Source organism: Bos indicus x Bos taurus, chromosome 1 (assembly GCF_003369695.1).
Source record: "Bos indicus x Bos taurus breed Angus x Brahman F1 hybrid chromosome 1, Bos_hybrid_MaternalHap_v2.0, whole genome shotgun sequence".
Classification (NCBI taxonomy): domain Eukaryota; kingdom Metazoa; phylum Chordata; class Mammalia; order Artiodactyla; family Bovidae; genus Bos; species Bos indicus x Bos taurus.
Window position 1 is genome coordinate 67742905 of NC_040076.1, and position 16939 is coordinate 67759843.

General features: G+C 50.3%; 1 protein-coding gene across 4 annotated transcripts in view; it reads right to left on the reverse strand.

Annotated features, from left to right (window-relative positions):
• Nucleotides 1–16939, reverse strand: part of MYLK (myosin light chain kinase) — a 280259-nt gene that overhangs the window by 23363 nt on the left and 239957 nt on the right. For 3 of the 4 annotated variants that reach the window (XM_027535988.1, XM_027536006.1, XM_027536083.1), the window contains 4 exons: nt 9170–9202; nt 8982–9075; nt 7326–7529; nt 1374–1591 (listed from right to left, as the gene is read on the reverse strand). In XM_027535988.1, coding sequence (XP_027391789.1) covers nt 1374–1591; nt 7326–7529; nt 8982–9075; nt 9170–9202 — 549 coding nt within the window. Of the gene's footprint in view, nt 1–1373; nt 1592–7321; nt 7530–8981; nt 9076–9169; nt 9203–16939 lie in introns of those variants that run through there. The other variant, XM_027536036.1, reaches the window with a different exon arrangement.

A 16939-nucleotide genomic window follows, 5' to 3' on the forward strand; every position in this document is an offset into this window, starting at 1 on the left:
GGGGAGTGGGGAGAGACTGTGACAGCCCTGCCCCGGATGGAATGGCCTTCTGTGCGTCTGTCTCTCCCACGAGCTTCCCGATGCAGGGGTTGTGACTTGTGCTTGACAATAACCTCCACTGTGCACTCTGTCGTGAGTGCTCCGCTGCCTGCTTTATGAGGACTTTCCTATTTAATACTCTTGCCTAAGAAGGAGCATGACCCCCATTTCCTAAGGAGGAAAGGGAGGCCCAGGGACTGATTCGCCCACCCAGTTAATGGTGGTCAGGACCTAACCCAGTAGTCTGACTCCTGAACCTCGCGCCCCTTCTCTCCTCCCAGGAGCTGCCGGGAGGTTAGTCAGGAAAAGCCATAACCCCTAGGTGGTGCCTCTGAGCCCTAAAGGACCATCACCCACCAAAATGATTCCAGGGCTGGGTACTAAGTCCCCGTCTGCCTTCCCCTGTCATGCCCTGCCTCCTGCAAGTGCAGGAACAGCAGAGATGCTTCAGAGGACCCTGGCCTAGACCCAGGGCCTGATTCCACTGCAGCTCGTGGTGGGACTTGCTGGGCAAAGTTACATGGACCTCAGCTTCCTGGTCTATTACTGAGGCTCACAAATCTGCCCTGCCTACCTCACAGGGTTGCTGTGAGAATCAAATGAAGGAAAGGATGTGAAAGTGCTCTGGAGACTGGACAGCAGGATGCACCGTCACCAGAATGTTCTGCTGATGAAGGCGCCAGAATGAAAATAATCATCATAATATAAACCAATAGCTGACCCTATAAGTACTCGGGCATCCCTGATAGCTCAGTTGGTAAAGAATCCTCCTGCAATGCAAGAGATCCCCATTTGATTCCTGGGTGGGGAAGATCCACTGGAGAAGGGATAGGCTACCCACTCCAGTATTCTTGGGCTTCCCTTGTGGCTCAGCTGGTAAAGAATCTGCCTGCAATGCAGGAGACCTGGGTTTGATCCCTGGGTTGGGAAGATCTGCTGGAGAAGGGAAAGGCTCCTACCCACTCCAGTATTCTTGCCTGGAGAATTGTATAGTCTGTACAATTGTACGGACTGTATAGTCCACAGGGTCACAAAAAGTCCGACACGACTTTCACTATACAGTGCTTACTATGCCCGAGGCACTGCTCTTATCATTCTAATGTATTAGCTCATTTGATTCCCTTAACAATTCTATGAGGTGGGTACCATTATTACCCCATTTTACAGATAATCTGAGATGTAAGTTCCCACAGCTAGCAAGTGGGAGGGGCAGTCTCCACGGTCTCTGATCTCAGCTCCAATCTGGGGCATCCCCCTTAGCACCCACGGAATGGAGCACAAACAGCCACTGCCATGACGCGTTGGTGACAACAGGGGAGGCAGCTCAGCCTTACCCAACCTCCTGGCCAGACCGAAGTCGATGAGCTTGATCCTGGTGCCTGTCTTGTTGACACACATGATGTTCTCGGGCTTGAGGTCCAGGTGGACGATGCCCTGCTTGTGGATGTACTCCACCCCCTCTGAGATCTGCTTCATGTACTTGATGCACTCCCGCTCCGTCAGCTCAAAGTCCTCATCAATGATGCGCTCGAACAGCTCACCCCCGGACACGCTGTGGGGACAGAGCGGGCACTCAGACCATAGGAGCGGGGAAACTGGCCTAGGGCAGGCTAGGGGAGAGGTCAAGGGCAGGAATGCCCAGGGGTTGGGGGTGCTGGGCATGTTCTGCAGCTTTCTGAGTTCTAGGCCACTGCCTCATTATGTGGGTCTCAGTCTTCCATTGTGTTAGAAGGACACAGGCCTCCTGGTTTCCTGCTTGGGGGACCCTGCCTGTGCTTGCTAAGCCTTGGGGGGATTCAGGGAAACATCTATGCTGGACAATTTCAGAGATGGTCATGAGCTGAGAGATCCACAACACTCTCCTGAGCAGAAAGGGTAACTGCCAGGTAGCCTGTTTCCCCCAGATAACTGTAGATGTGAGGGACCATCCTGTTCTCCAGCCATGTCTTTCAGCCGTAAAGAACTGAAGCTTAAAATACTCACTGTCTCTATAAGCAGTGGCTTCACAAAGCCAGAAACAGAAAAATATCTCCAATAATAAGGAGCTTCAGCACATTTTCTAAAATTAATTGGCTGTAACTCATATTAATACTTGCAGTTGTGACCAATTTGCTTCCTCTGGCTAGGCCTATAGCATCAGTTTACTCCTCCATCCATAACTAACTTGTCTCATTGGCTCCCTGGCTCAGGCTGGAGTGTAGTACATCCTTCCTGCCTAGATAGACTTTGGATCCTGGCCATGGTGCTTCTGGGGCCTGCAGCGGGCACCTTTTGCTAAGGATTGGCCCGGAGGCTACAGCCAGCCAACATGTTTCCCTTCAGTGCAAATGCATGGGGCCTCTCTCCCAGCCCTCCAACCCACCTTCCTTGCTCAGAAAGTTTAAAGCTCTCCTTGGTAACTTATGTAGCATCCAGACACTAGTACGCTCTTTTCCACAATGGCCTATAGATCCATCAGCTGAACAAGGCTGAGTGGGCTTCTTTCTAGGCCTGTCCTCTTCCAAGGGCCTTCCCTCTTCTAAGGGAAGTCATCATAAAGAAGAGCAAGAGCCGAGCTTGAACCCTGACTTTGTGTGATAGTTGGCACGTTACTTAACCCTTTTGAGCCCCAGTTTCCTCACCTGTCCCTACACCATAATAGTTAGGAGTGAAGGGAACTTCGGTAAAACATGCCTGACATACAGTGGGTGCTCAGAACATGTTAATTATCATTTGACAACCTTAAAGGGGTCAAATGGATCTTGTTTACTGGCCCTTGAGGGAGAGACAGACAAAGATGCACAATGGGGCCCATGGGACCACTGAAGCCTTTGCAGGCTTCCATCACCACAGGACAGACTTTCACTTCTGAACTGGTAAAGGTCGGTTTGTTCCAGTGGCCACTGGGGGGCGCTAGAACCAACACTTTAGAACCAACTGAAAAGGAGGTCCCTGCGCAGCCAGGAGGTGGCGCCTCTGTCCTCAAGCCCTTCATTTCTATTGCTCTCCACCCAGGCTCTAAATCAAACTCTAATTTCCCTTCATAAGTTCCTAGGTTTCGGGCTGTTCTTAACATCTCTGAGCCCGTTTCTATCTGCAAGGTGTTGGTAAAAATAGTGCCACCTCACAGGGTTTCTGTGAAGACTGAGTGAATTAATTCAGGTAAAGTGTTTAGAAAAGTGTCTGGCATATAGTAAGTGCTCAGTAATATTAATTATTATTTTAAAACAACCAGTTGCAGAGGAGGCTATAGTTGAAATACAGACTCCCAAGCTTCTCTCCTGTAGATTCTGATTTAGAAAATCTTGTCAGGGTCTGTGATCCGTATTTTCAGTGAGTACCCCAGGTCATTCTTACCATCAGATAAGTTTGAGAAATACTGGTGTACTCAATTACCACCCCTGGGAGGCCAGCTGAAATTCACGTCCCCTGATAAACCACTCTCGATTTCATCATATGATCATTCCTTCTGTGGGTTCCCATAGTCTCATCTCTGAACTTTTTGCATCAAGTCTGCTTTGTTTTAATGTTGTTTGTGAAAATGTCTGGAAAAAGTCTGGTTCATCTCTAGACCCCTGTTTATACCTGGCAATATCTGGCACAGACAAGGTATCCCAAAATGTTTGGTTTTAAATATTCTGAAAAAGCAAGCAACCTTTTTTTTTTTGTATTTTTTGTAGCGTCCTTGGGAATGTCTGTGGCAATGAGTGGTAGAAATCTGAGCCATGGAGATGGTTACTGCTGCACTTCTAGAGGTAGTCTATTCAACAAAGGTGCATACAGATTCACACCAATTCAAATCTATTTAATGTATTTTGAAAACTGTTCCTGTGGTTCATTTTCAAGGATGGTAGGGCTTACACAAATAGGATTATTGCTTCTGTATAGGTTTATCTTCCAAATGCTCAAGACTGTGGATGGAAAGAAGCTACCATCCACAGAAATGGGATAAAGCCACAGGCCAAGATTGGGCCAAGGAAATGTATACTTAATAGATAAATAGTGAGAGCGAGAGTGAATGAACTAATGAATACCCACCTTATCCCAAGGGACTGTATTTATCCCCCAACTGTAGATAATGGCCAGCCCTCGTTGGCAGCCAGAAGGATGCTACTCTATGGGGCTCCACACCCTGCCCCTGCCCTTGTGTCATGGCAGCCAGCTGCTTCTCCTTTGATCAGTTTTGCCAATGGTAGCGCAAAGGTGAGACAGGCAATGGATGACTCAGCCTAAGCTGCATCTGCTTGGGTGCTCAGGGTCCTACCATCACTTGGAATGTCCCACAAGGACCATCCCTGACCCCCTGAAGAGGAGTCTGAAGGAACCCTTGTAACAGAGAAACACTGCTACAATGGTGGGGGCTTGTCCTGTAATCAAAGGTTAGAAAGGCCGAAGATACTTTAACTCTGCTTTCTCAGTGTATATGAGGCAACTGATCTGAAAGCTGGGACCTTGGAATACAGTTTCATTTTTCTGTATCACCAGGGATTGTCCTTCTCTTAATCTGTTTATCCATCAAACAAGGAGAAGAACAAATTGTACTGCTGAAAGCCAACCTTTTTCCTGTCAATGCCAGGTCTATTTAAGTTGGAAGGGAAGGACAGACGGAGTATCAATCTACTCCTTCAACTTTAGTCGAGCTCCTATCAAGGGGCAAGCTCCTTACTGCAAGTGCAGGAGAATCATCTGGTGTCTGTGCATGGAAGACTCACTCCTGTCCATGGGGGAGGCGTGGGGCAGAGGGATGAAAGCCAGACCAGATGAAGCCTTCTTACGTTTTCTCCCAACATTTTCCATCCAGCTTGCCAAGTCCCAATTCCAAGCTAAGTATGGTATTCTGCCCACTGGTGCTGCTGCCCGGCCTCACCCAGGCTGGGCTGCCTCCTACCCCCTCCTGCACCTTCTCATGAACTTGCTCAAGGTTTGATTTCTAAAGATGAGACATTTCTTCACATGTCCCCACATGCCCACACTTCCTGGACCAAGCAACCTGCTGTACAATAAATGTGAACAGCAGCAGCCCACAGGGCTGCTGTGGGGGCATGACGACTGAGGCCATGCACTCGGGCTGAATCTTCCCTAGAAGTGTGGAGCGAAGTTTGAATTGGGGGTTGAAAACTGATTCCAACCGACGAATGAGGATTTTCTTTGAATCTGTGTGAAAGTTACACAGAACTGCAGAATTTAAAAAGGGAGTCTCATCAAATACTGCTCTTCAGTGGAAGGATTTCATAATTACAGAATCATGGCTCAACAGTCATAGAAGCTGCCCCCGGGCTTCCTGAAAAGTAGGATTTCCACACATTCGGTTGTGTGTTAAAATGCTCACAAAATAATTTTAAGTGGAGAAAAGACTGGGATATAGAAAAAGTCAATGCATCATACTCCTAAGAATAACTCTCAGTTATAAAGCCTCTGCCTGACACATGTTATTCTATCTAAGCCCCACTTTATTCATGGGGTGGTTTACAGCCTCCTTTTACAGATAATAAAACTAACAACTGGCACACTTGGGTAACTTTTTCAAGGTCATGCAACAAGAGGCGGAGCAGGGATTGGAGTGAGGTTGCTCAGACTCAAGTCTGTCTCTTCACCGTGACTACCCTCCCCGAGGAGCACAGACCGAAAGGAAACACACCAAAAGGCTCAAGAAGTGCAGGGAGTCACCCCTCAAACTGGGGCTGCCTCGCTGGCCTCGGCTTTCCTAGGAAAGGACACTGAGATGTTAACAGGGTCCTCTCCAAAGGACTGAGATCCCTGAGTCTCGGCATGAGCAATTCAAGGATGCTGGAGGCAATTTCAGAACATTGCCAAAGCTTTCAAATGCACATCTCCTTTGTTCCAGCACTCCCACACTTCGTGGGATTTATCCTACGGATGTAAAGCAGGCATGAGGGTAAAGATGTATGTACAAGGTTACAAACACTGCCTTTTTGTAAAGCAGAAGCCTGGAAAACATCCAAGCCCCTATCAAAAGAAGACAAATAAACTGTGGTCTATGTACATGATGAGATCTCAGGGAGAAGGCAGAATGAGGAACCACTGGCTGCTGGTATGGGCCTCTCCAAGGCACACTGTTGAATGCAAAGAAACCAAGTATAGAATATTGAGTGCAGTTTCTCTTTGGGTAAGGGGTGAGAAATATGAAAATATATGTGAATTATATCTATAAGTGGGCTTCCCTTGTAGCTCAGTTGGTAAAGAATCCATCTACAATGCAGGAGACCCGGGTTCGATTCCTGGGTTGGGAAGATCCCCTGGAGAAGGAAATGGCAACCCACTCCAGTATTCTTGCCTGGACAATCTCATGGACTGTAGTCTGCCAGGCTCCCCTGTCCATGGAATCGCAAGAGTCGGACACGACTTAGTGACTAAACCATCACCACCAAACCAGCACCACCATATCTATAAATAATAAATGATTGCATTTCAATAAAGAAACTTTGGAAGGACACAGAACTAACAAAATTCATTACCAGGGTGATGAGGGGTAGATGGGGGACAGGTGTGGGAATGAGACTTTCATTGTATATTTTCTTATATTTTTTGATATGATTGTATCATATACTTTTAAAATTCAGATTATAAAGAGGAGAGGAAATGCTTAAAAAATACACACTGTGGAGGAGGCCTGGCTTACCGACTCTAGTATGCGCATTTGTGTGTGTGTTTGTATGTATGTGTCTGTCATGCGTATGTGTGTGTGTGTTTGTGCACACGCAGACCAGCAGCTCAGAGGGAAGAAAGAGAAGGTTGGGACTTGAAGAAACAACAGAATCCAGGGAAGCCTTGGCTGAATGTCATCTGATCATCTCCCTGCCTCTGTACAAGCCAGCTCAGAAAGCACTGCTCTTGGGTGAGTGAGAGGTGAAGAGAGAGCAAACCAGCGTGGGCCAGGGGCACGCGGGACAGAGCAGAGGGCAGGGGCAAGGCGGGGCCCCCTTCTCCCTCACAGGCTCTATCCCCCACTTCTGCTCTAAAGCCACCTTAGGTCAGAATGCCCCGAATGAAACCAAGGAGGCACAGGGAGGTGAGGGGCAAAGGGGTCCTCAAGGACCCAACACTGTGTTCTGGAGCCGAGCAGAGGGCAGGGGAGGGCAGTGGGCCGGGAGCAGCACCGTGCACAGTGGGCTGTTCTGAGTGGTCAGCACCTGGCCAGACGGGCTGCAGAGTGTCGTGCACGTCCCAGTGCTGCCTGGAGTGCTCTCCATCTTGGGGGGCGGGGGTAGGGGGGGGGGCAGTAGGGGAGGAACAGGAGGGCCTCCCGGACCCACTGCACCAGGGCCACCCCTCGCCGGGCCACTCACATCTCCAGGACCATGACGATGTTGGCCTTCTCTTCGAAGGCGTCCACACACTGGACCAGCTTGGGGTGGTGCAGGCAGTTCATGATGCTGATCTCCTGCCGGATGTTCTCTTTCTCCTTGGCCGAATACGCCTTGAAGAATTTCCCTGCCCAGATTTTTCCAGTTTTCTTTTCTACAAGTCGAAAGACCTGTCCAAATTTCCCACTGTGAATGAAAGAAGAGAGAAATTTAGCCCAGCTGTCCACCAAATGGGGATGGTCAAGCAGCGGCCTGGTGGACACATGTGGCCCCTGCCCCTCTTTTTATAAATAAAGTTTTCCTGGAACACAGCCACGCCCATTTGTGCCCACATTGTCTGTGGCTGCCTTTGGGTTTCAGGAGCAGAACAGGAGCTGCAGTGCCGAATTGGCCCACAAACCCTAAAATATTCATTATCTGGCCCTTTACAGAAAAAGCTGGCCAGTCCCTGCTCTAGATCAATGGAGCACATTGCTAAGGCTGACAAATCTGCTCTCCGTCACTGGTCAATGTCAGCCCGTGTCTGGCCCCACATTCTTACCCAAACTCTGTCTAGTCCTGCTGTTCTATTAGTAAATACTTTCTTTTTTTGGCCGCACCATGGTATGTGGGATCTTAGCTCTCCATCCAGGGATTGAACCCATGCCTCTTGCAGTGGAAGCGCAGACTCTTAACCACTGGACTGCCAGGGAAGTCCTTGCTATTCTTTTAGGACCGTCATTTCCTTGGGCTGAGGCCTCAGTCTTGGCAACAGACTTTTTTTCCTTTCCCCCCAAGGGATCCATGACATCAGGCTGAGGAAGTCCTCCCCAAATACAGAGAATTTCTGGGCAACTGCCTTCCCTCCACACACTTTTCAGCACCAGGGTCGTGGAGACAGCCTAGCAAGGCCCTGCTTCCCTGTGCGGTGATGGGTGGTGACTCTTCTGACCTCACTCCTGCCACAGCACAGGGTCCTTGTTCAGGACTCTTATGAGGTTGATGGCACTCCTTTACTTGCCAGAAACCCTCCAGAAATAAAAGCTGAGCCCCATTGTTTTTTCTTCCACCTTCCATCCTCCTCCAAGGACAGATGGTCAGAGGGAGGCAGGAGGCCCTGGATGCTGCTGCTGCTGGTGGGGACAGCCTGGCTGTGCCCAGGCCTCAGTGCTGGGGTCTGAGTCCATTGGTGTCTCCACAACCCAGGGAAGAGCCTGGGCAAAGACTGTGGACCAAGCTCACAGTGTGAGGGGTGATGATGGGAACTGTGTATCCAGCAGGCATATTCTGCTGCAGCACTAAAGCTAGACCGGTTGAATGGGAGCACAGATCCAAGGGAAGGGATCTTAAAGACAGGCCAAGCCAGCCCAGCTGCCCTGTTATGTCCTGGGGGAGGGATGGGGGTGGGGGCGCAGAGAAGGAAGGACCTGCTCAAGCTTGTGGAGTTGAGCCCCGGGCACAGCAGCTCCTAAGAGAGCCCTGGACTGGTGATGCTTTTGTGGGTACTCGCAGGTCAAGTCTTCCCGGAACCTCAGTCTGGGGAGTTGGCAGAACCCAGGGAAGGACGGGAAGAGGAGGCATGGAATTTAACCTCGGGGCCAGCGCCACCCTCACTCTGGGGTCCAGAAGGGGGCCCACTCCACTTCCCACTCCACTTACGATCCTAGTCTCTCTTCGATGTCGTAGAAGTCGGACACTTTCTGCTCGGTATTGACCGTGACAGTCCGGTAGTCGACCTCAGGCTCCTTCTCATCTGCAGGGTTGGGGCGGGGTGAGTGTGAGCCATCAGATCCCTCCTCACCCCCATCCACCCCTTGAGTCTACCCAAGGACAGGGCCAGCACTCACCATCATCTGACACCTCCACTTCGTCCTTCGGCTCTGGGGGCAGAGAGGATACGGGTGATTAATACTGAAGGCCCCGTGAGCTAAGGAAGCTGGGGGCCCTGTCTGGCTTCAGCCTTCCCAAGCACGAGACTATAAGCCCAGAGCTCTGGGCATCGCCATGGGATCAGAGGCTTCACACTGCAACAGGGCCACGTATTCACTGACAGGCCCTGGCCTCCTCACCCCACCCAGCCCCTCCTCCATCCCCACCTCTCTATCCTCAAGGTCTCCTAGACATGTCCATCTTCACATTTTTCTAGTTTCTAGAACCTACAGACAACCTGGATAGTCCCTTTCTGCTGCTGCTGCTGCTGCTAAGTCACTTCAGTTGTGTCCAACTCTATGCGACCCCAGAGATGGCAGCCCACCAGGCTCCCCTGTCCCTGGGATTCTCCAGGCAAGAACACTGGAGTGGGTTGCCATTTCCTTCTCCAGTGCATGAAGGTGAAAAATGAAAGTGAAGTCGCTCAGTCGTGTCCAACTCTGAGCGACCCCACGGATTGCAGCCTACCAGGCTCCTCTGTCCATGGGATTTTTCCAGGCAAGAGTGCTGGAGTGGGGTGCCAATGCCTTCTCCTCTTATAGTTTCTACTAGTATCAAATCCATTTATCCATTTTTTGAGCTTTTTCTGGAATTCTAGCCATGTACCAGATATCTTGCCAGTGATTGTGGGTATACAAAACAAAATACAGATGGTGTGATCTCTCCATCATGGTGTGATTTCTTGGAGCTTATAATTTAGTTGGAGAGGCAAATATACATATACTTGAAATACCCATTATGAGTGTTATATGGGGAAGCACATGGTATTGCCACACAAACCAAGTAGACAATGGAGGAAAGTGACCCAAGTGGGATAAGTACAAAGTCAGAGCAATTAATCTGGGAAGAAGGAGCCACTGAGCTGTGTCTTAGAGGAAATAATGGAATACAGTGAGAAGGGTGATGTTATGCAGGAAACCAGCAAGGAGGGACGTGAGCAGCCCATGCTGGCCGTTCACACAGCTGTGTCAGGGTGGGAGGAGGGACATGAGTGTCCAGAGGAACACACCCAGTCCCGAGGTCCTGGTTTTCCTTTGCTTTAGCATAATTTGCTGGGCTGGAGGAAGCACAAACTGGAATCAAGATTGCCGGAAGAAATAACAATAACCTCAGATATGCAGATGACACCACCCTTATGGCAGAAAGTGAAGAGCTAAAGAGCCTCTTGATGAAAGTGAAAGAGGAGAGTGAAAAAGTTGGCTTAAAGCTCAACATTCAGAAAACGAAGATCATGACATCCGGTCCCCATGGCAAATAGATGGGGAAACAGTGGCTGACTTTATTTTTCTGGGCTCCAAAACCACTGCAGATGGTGATTGCAGCCATGAAATTAAAAGACACTTGGAATTAAAAACTCCTTGAAAGGAAAGTTATGATGAACCTAGACAGCATATTAAAAAGCAGAGACATTACTTTGCCAACAAAGGTCCATCTAGTCAAGGCTATGGTTTTTCTAGTAGTCATGTATGGATGTGAGAGTTGGACTATAAAGAAAGCTGAGCACCGAAGAATTGATGCTTTTGAACTGTGGTGTTGGAGAAGACTCTTGAGAGTCCCTTGGACTGCAAGGAGATCCAACCAGTCCATCCTAAAGGAGATCAGTTCATTGCAAGGACTGATGTTGAAGCTGAAAGTCCAATTCTTTGGCCACCTGATGCGAAGAGCTGACTCATCTGAAAAGACCCTGATTCTGGGAAAGATTGAGGGCAGGAGGAGAAGGGGACAATAGAGGATGAGATGATTGGATGGCATCACCGACTCGATGGACATGGGTTTGGGTGAACTCCGGGAGTTGGTGATGGACAGGGAGGCCTGGCGTGCTGTGGTTCATGGGGTCGCCAAGAGTCAGACTGAGTGACTGAACTGAACTGAATTTGTTCCTAAAGGGCCATTGCGGCTTCTTGATCGTGGCCAAGTACCTTTTGCTTCCTGGGCTACAGTTTCCTCATCTGTAAAAGGAAAGCGCTGTATTTCTGGGTGATTTCCAGGGTCCTGGCTAGCCCTGGGGTCCATGCTTTGTGATGTTCTAGATGCCGTTTGGCCATGATGTGGACTGTGTCCCAGTTGACAGCGGGAGCCAAGGGAGGCTTCCAGAATATGTGGAAGGATCCGGCGAAGCCAGAGAGGGAGGACAAAGATTTCTAGAGTGTGTGTGTGCGCACAAGATGAAGGAAAAGGGTATGATTTGCTGAAAGTCCCAGCAGAGCAAGACTGAGGATAGGAAGTGGACGGCAGGTAGAAGGAAGACCAGAACAGATGGGTGGAGGGGTTTGTTAGATGCTGGCCAGCAGGGAGGGTTTGTATGGGAGTGGGCTCAGCTTCACAAATGGGATGAAGGTGCGGGTCAGGGACAAGGTGCAGCTCAGAACTGTGGACAGTGAGCCCCTCTGTTCAGCTGAGGGCAGAACAAATGACCGAAATCTAAGCAGACAACCCGAGAAAAGCCACACAGTTCCCATACCAGACAAGGACCCCTTACTAGAAAAGAGTCTTGAAAGAGATTATAAGCACATGACCAGGAACAAAAGAGGCTCTGATTTGTATAGAGTTCTGAAAACACTGTGGGTGAAGTTTAGAACACAAGTGGGATTGGAAGCAATATTTATTCCATAAAGGAAAATGCCAGGGAAAAATAAAAATACAACACGATCAGTGGGGACTCTCAGAGTAGTGGTAGGGTTCACAGAAATTCCCGGGATGTGAGTATAACTGATCAAATCAAATCACAGATTTGAGAGTTGAGAGTGAGACTGCCAGAGTCATAGCCGACCAGAACGTGCGTGACAGTGAGGCACCTGGAAGGTGGCGATGGAGTCACACTGTCAGGGAGAATCAGATCATTCACACTTTCAGCCTGACAAGTCCTGGGGTATCTAGTTAGGACCGAAAATGGGAGCCCAGTTCCTCAGCCAATTGCTCTGGCCAACAGAATGCTGTCACTGGGGAAATGTGCTCTGGCTGCAAATAGGTATTATTATTCCGCCCTGGGTAGAACCTGGGGTCCTGTGATCCTGGAACGCTGGCTGTTAAGTCTTGATGGAGCTGGAAGAAGTATGGGTCATTGACAGGAAGAGCTGCCATGTGAAGACAGTCAGAAAGGGTTAGGCCTCTCTAGTTGGGAAAGGGGCCTAAAGCAGACATGAGTAAAGACAAAAATCACAATAGCCAAGGGTAAGGTTAGGGTTATGAACTTTCACCAACTAATGAATACTGTAACTTGGGAGAACAAATTAGTGTTACACCCCATATAGGAGGAAGGCTGTAGGCATATGGAAATCACATCTCAAGAGTTACCATAAGGAGAATAAACAGGTTCAAGAAATGTTCAGCTGAGTTCAACAATGGTATTTCACACAGGACTTTAAGAAAGCAAGAGATTCAACATCCATTCAATCACTAAGTACCCGTGGATGCCAGTTACTGGATGGGGACTTAGAGACAAAATATTAATGACAATAGCTACGTTTAGTGTCAGGGAACTCCATTGTCCTGATGGGGCATAGTCAGGAGGCCCCAGCTGAGACAGTGGTTTGACCTGTCTTGACCTTTCGGTGCCCACACCACACATGCTGGTGTGAAATGAGCAGCAGGGTGGGAGAGGACAGAGAGGCAAGCTTTCTTGACCTGGAATCTCCAGGAAAAATGGTCTGTCTTCCCCTAGTGAAGGAGCAGCAGCAGTATTGTGAGCCCTCGAGGGACTTTCCGACAACCTGTCCCCCAGAGGCATCTTCCAGGTTGCCCTGAAAGAGCAGGCAGTTCTAGAACTCGCCTCTCCCCATCTCTCTGACACCAGTTAGAAGTGGAGTTAGCTGCCGTCACCTCAAACACCACACCTACCCTCACCTCCTGCCTTTCTCCCTAGCAGTCAAGACGCAGAGCGCCTTCCTGATCCATGGCTGTAGGGACACAGCTCAGGCTCGGGGAATCCCCGCCTGTCTCTGTCTCACTGCTACATGGCAACTCTTCCTCTGTGTGGGACGTGGACCAAGGCTCCAGGCTGAGACATTTCCCTTCCTCCTTTTCCTTTTTGTCCTGCCTCCACTCTGTTTGCAGGGGGAACGGTCAGGTGAGGAACAGTCCCAGAGGAGTGGGGGAAAGACCACAGTTCAATTAGTCAAGCTCTCTGAGCATCAAGGGGCAGTAATGAGAGAGGTGGCCATTCGGCATCCATCTTTCCACTGAGGAAGGAGCTAAATTGCAGTTGGAAGAACTTCAATGAAATATTAAAAAATCTACTCAGAGCTGTGAGATGCAAGAGTTAAGTGCAAGAACTATTTGGAATATGTTTCTGAGATATTTCTGCAGTCAGATGAGTCCCATCCCCCTGGAGTGGCGTTTGGGAGAGGAGAGGCATAGCGCTCCTGCCCTCACAGGGCCTGTGCTCAGTGGGCTCCCTGGACACAGTGGTCCCTTTGCACAGCCAGGTGCCACTGTGTGCCCAGTGGACACTAGAGGGCGCCCCCGTCTTCAGGAGGATGGCCATGGTCAGCACCCCACCCCCTGCACTGGGTGAGCTGCTGATCTTCCTTATATCTCTGGGGGCTCTACATCTCTAACTACCCTTGGGGCTCAAGGAAGCCCTTCCTCTGCAAGATGCCTCTATCACAGCTGTTTGCTAACAACTATACAGACCAGAGGGCTTCCCAGGTGGCTCAGTGGTAAAGAATTTGCCTACCAGGAAACAGAGGTTTGATTCCTGGGTCAGGAAGATCCCCTGGAGGAGGAAATAGCAACCCACTCCAGTGTTCTTGCCTGAAAAATCCCATGGACAGAGGAGCCTGGCGGGCTACAGTCCATGGGGTCATGAAGAGTCAGGCACAACTCAGCGACTGAGCATGCATGCAGGCATACAGACTAGAACAAATTCGGATCAGGAGCAAGGATAGTGTGGATTTAGGAGTTAGAGCTGAGTGGAGCTTCCGGGGGAGGGGGTGGGGTGGATGGAGTGGGTGGGAGTGGAGATTCCTGGGGGCGGGATGGGAGAGAGCGGCTGTTTTCGGGGTAGGGGGAAGGGGAGGTGCTAGTTTACCCAGGTTTGGGAAGTCAAGGAGGAGAGCTGTCAGGTTAGGGAGCCTGTCTGAGAGGTGGCCCAGGCATAAGGAGGCCACTGGAGCTGGGTGGGGGCCTCTATGCAGTGCTGTGGCGTCCGCTGTATCCCCAGCACCCTCAGCGCCGGGAGTGCAGGGCAGGTGAAGGACACACTGCACGAACGCAGAGTGAGGGCTGGGACGGAGCTGCGAGGTCAGGATGAAGCCAAAAGCTACAGTTGCTGAAGTGGTGGGAAGAGGGGCCGTGGTAGCTCTGGGGAAGATGAGGATCAACGTGAGTGGGGCTTAGAGTAAGTAGGGCTCCCTGGTACTGCCTTTCTGATGACCAGACCCCACTGGCTCGCAGCAATAACCTACCATAATCACCTACTTACCCCATCCTGCTTCTACCCATGTACATGTATACACACACACACACACACATTTACACTGAGACCCATGGCACTTTTAAAAAGAAAAAAGACAATCGACCCTGGCTATAACTAACAGGCATCTGAACAGTCCACAGAGAGCTTCAGTTGGAAGTCCCACCCCCTTACCCTCCCCCTCCCATCCTCCCATCCTCCCATCCTCCCATCCTCCCATCCTCCGTCCCTTAGAGGACACGCTGATCAGCCCCTCCCCTTCCTCCCCCTGAGACCATTCATCTGGCTCTGAGGGTGGGAGCTGCCAGCCTGGAAGCCCTGAGTGGACTGGACCCCCTCTGGATTGCAGGAGATTTCAACATTTCAACATTTGTCTGCTCCCAGCCAGGATGGACCCCAGGAGGAGAATCTAAGAACCACAGTGTGTATGTAGGGGTGGGGGTGGGGGGTTCAACTGACTGTGGGGAAGAAGGGAGGGGCCACCTGCCTGGAGCCAAGTGATCTCAGCCCCTTCTCTCCACAGACTATCCTCGCAGTCCTGGAAGCTGCTGTCCAGGCCTCTTAGGAGCCATACTGGCAGCTTCTGTGGCCTCCGGCCCTCTGTGTGGGGCTCATCAGGGATTCTGCAGTCTCTCCTGGTGTATGCTATAAAGGACCTTGGAAGCTTTCCTTTCCCCCCTAATGTGCATCTCACTGCCACGTTATCCCCTTTCTGTCACTTTTCCAAGAGGTGGGGAGTCGTCTTCTTGGACAAAGTAATATTCTAAAAACATGCAGACTGGAGCCTGGCCACCTGCCCTGGCACCCCGACTCCACCCACTTTGCTCCCACTCTGCTCACATCGAAGGGGGGCGTCATAGGGCTGCAGACGGCAGTTGTGTGGCTCTGCTTCTCTCAGCAGGCATTTGTGAGCAGCTAATGGCAGGAGCCCCCGGAAACTGCAGAGGCTGGCAGGGCTGCCCTGGGCCTGGGCCAGGTCTCCCCCAACCCCACCCAGCAGGCTGTAGCTCTCAAGGAGACCTGATCTCCACATATCTCCAGGGTTCACCGGGGCAAAGGCCCCCAAGACAGCGTAAATTTGGTGTGTTTTCCATTGGCATCCTCCAAACTTTCTCTCTGGAGCCCTTGTTTAACTTGAGAGTAAAGTTTAATTTCTATATTAACCCTAAATTTTAAAACTAAAGAGGGTAACCGTGTCATGACAGTTTCCACACTTATGATGCCTCTGGCTCTCAGGGTGGCTTCAGGCTCTTGCTCTGTTGAGCCACTGGTCCATTAGTCTCCTCTCTGCCTCGCATCTTAAAGCTCATTCTCTCCTAGAACCCTTTTGCTTGCTTTCCCTCTCCCTTCCCTTCCTGCCCCCAACTTTTTCTCCATCTTAAATTCACAGCACTTGTTTTCTTCTATTCACAGGAAGCTTCTTGAAGTGACATTCCACACAGGCCTCCTTCTTCCATTCATTCCTTAGCCACAGGCCAACCATTTTCTACCCCATGGAAGCTTCCCAGGTGGCTCATCGGTAAAGAACCCGCCTGCCAATGCAGGAGATGCAGGTTTGATCTCCGGGTCGGAAAGATCCCCCAAAATAGGAAATGGCAACCCACTCCAGTATTCTTGCCTGGAAGTCCTTGGACAGGGGAACCTGATGGGTTGTAGTCCATGGGATTGCAAAAGAGCTGGACACCACTGAGTGACTGAGCACGCACAGAAGAGCTATGGACTTTGCTCTCAAAGATCACTGCACAGCAAAGGGCTAAACCCAGACATCCTCCTGCACCCTCATCTCTTTCCTCTTTGCCACTTGCTGCTTCCTGTGTTTCTGCAACACAGCAACCCCCCTTGGTTCTTTCCCCTCTTCGTCCTTTCTCCCGGTCATGCAGTTTTCTTCATTTCTGCATCAGTGTTGACTTTCCTTACCAACTTCTCTGTGCCCTCACTGATGCTCATGGCTTCAATTACCAATTCAACAGTGAAGACAGCTCGAGCTTAAACCTTTCTCCTGAGCTCTGGACTCAACCATTCAACAGTCTGAAGACACCTCCCTGTGGACAGCCCTCAGACACCTCAAAACCAGAGCCTCCACCTCCTCTGGGACTCCCTGCTATCTAACCTCTAAATCACTAAGAGGCAGCCTAACCTCCTCCATCAGTGTAACCAAAGGAACTCAGGCTCAGGGCCAGACGGCTCTGAGTTCAAGCTTCAGCACACCATTCTCAAGCTTTGTGACCTTGGGCAAGTAGCTTCATTCCTCTAAACCTCAGCACCCCTATCTGTA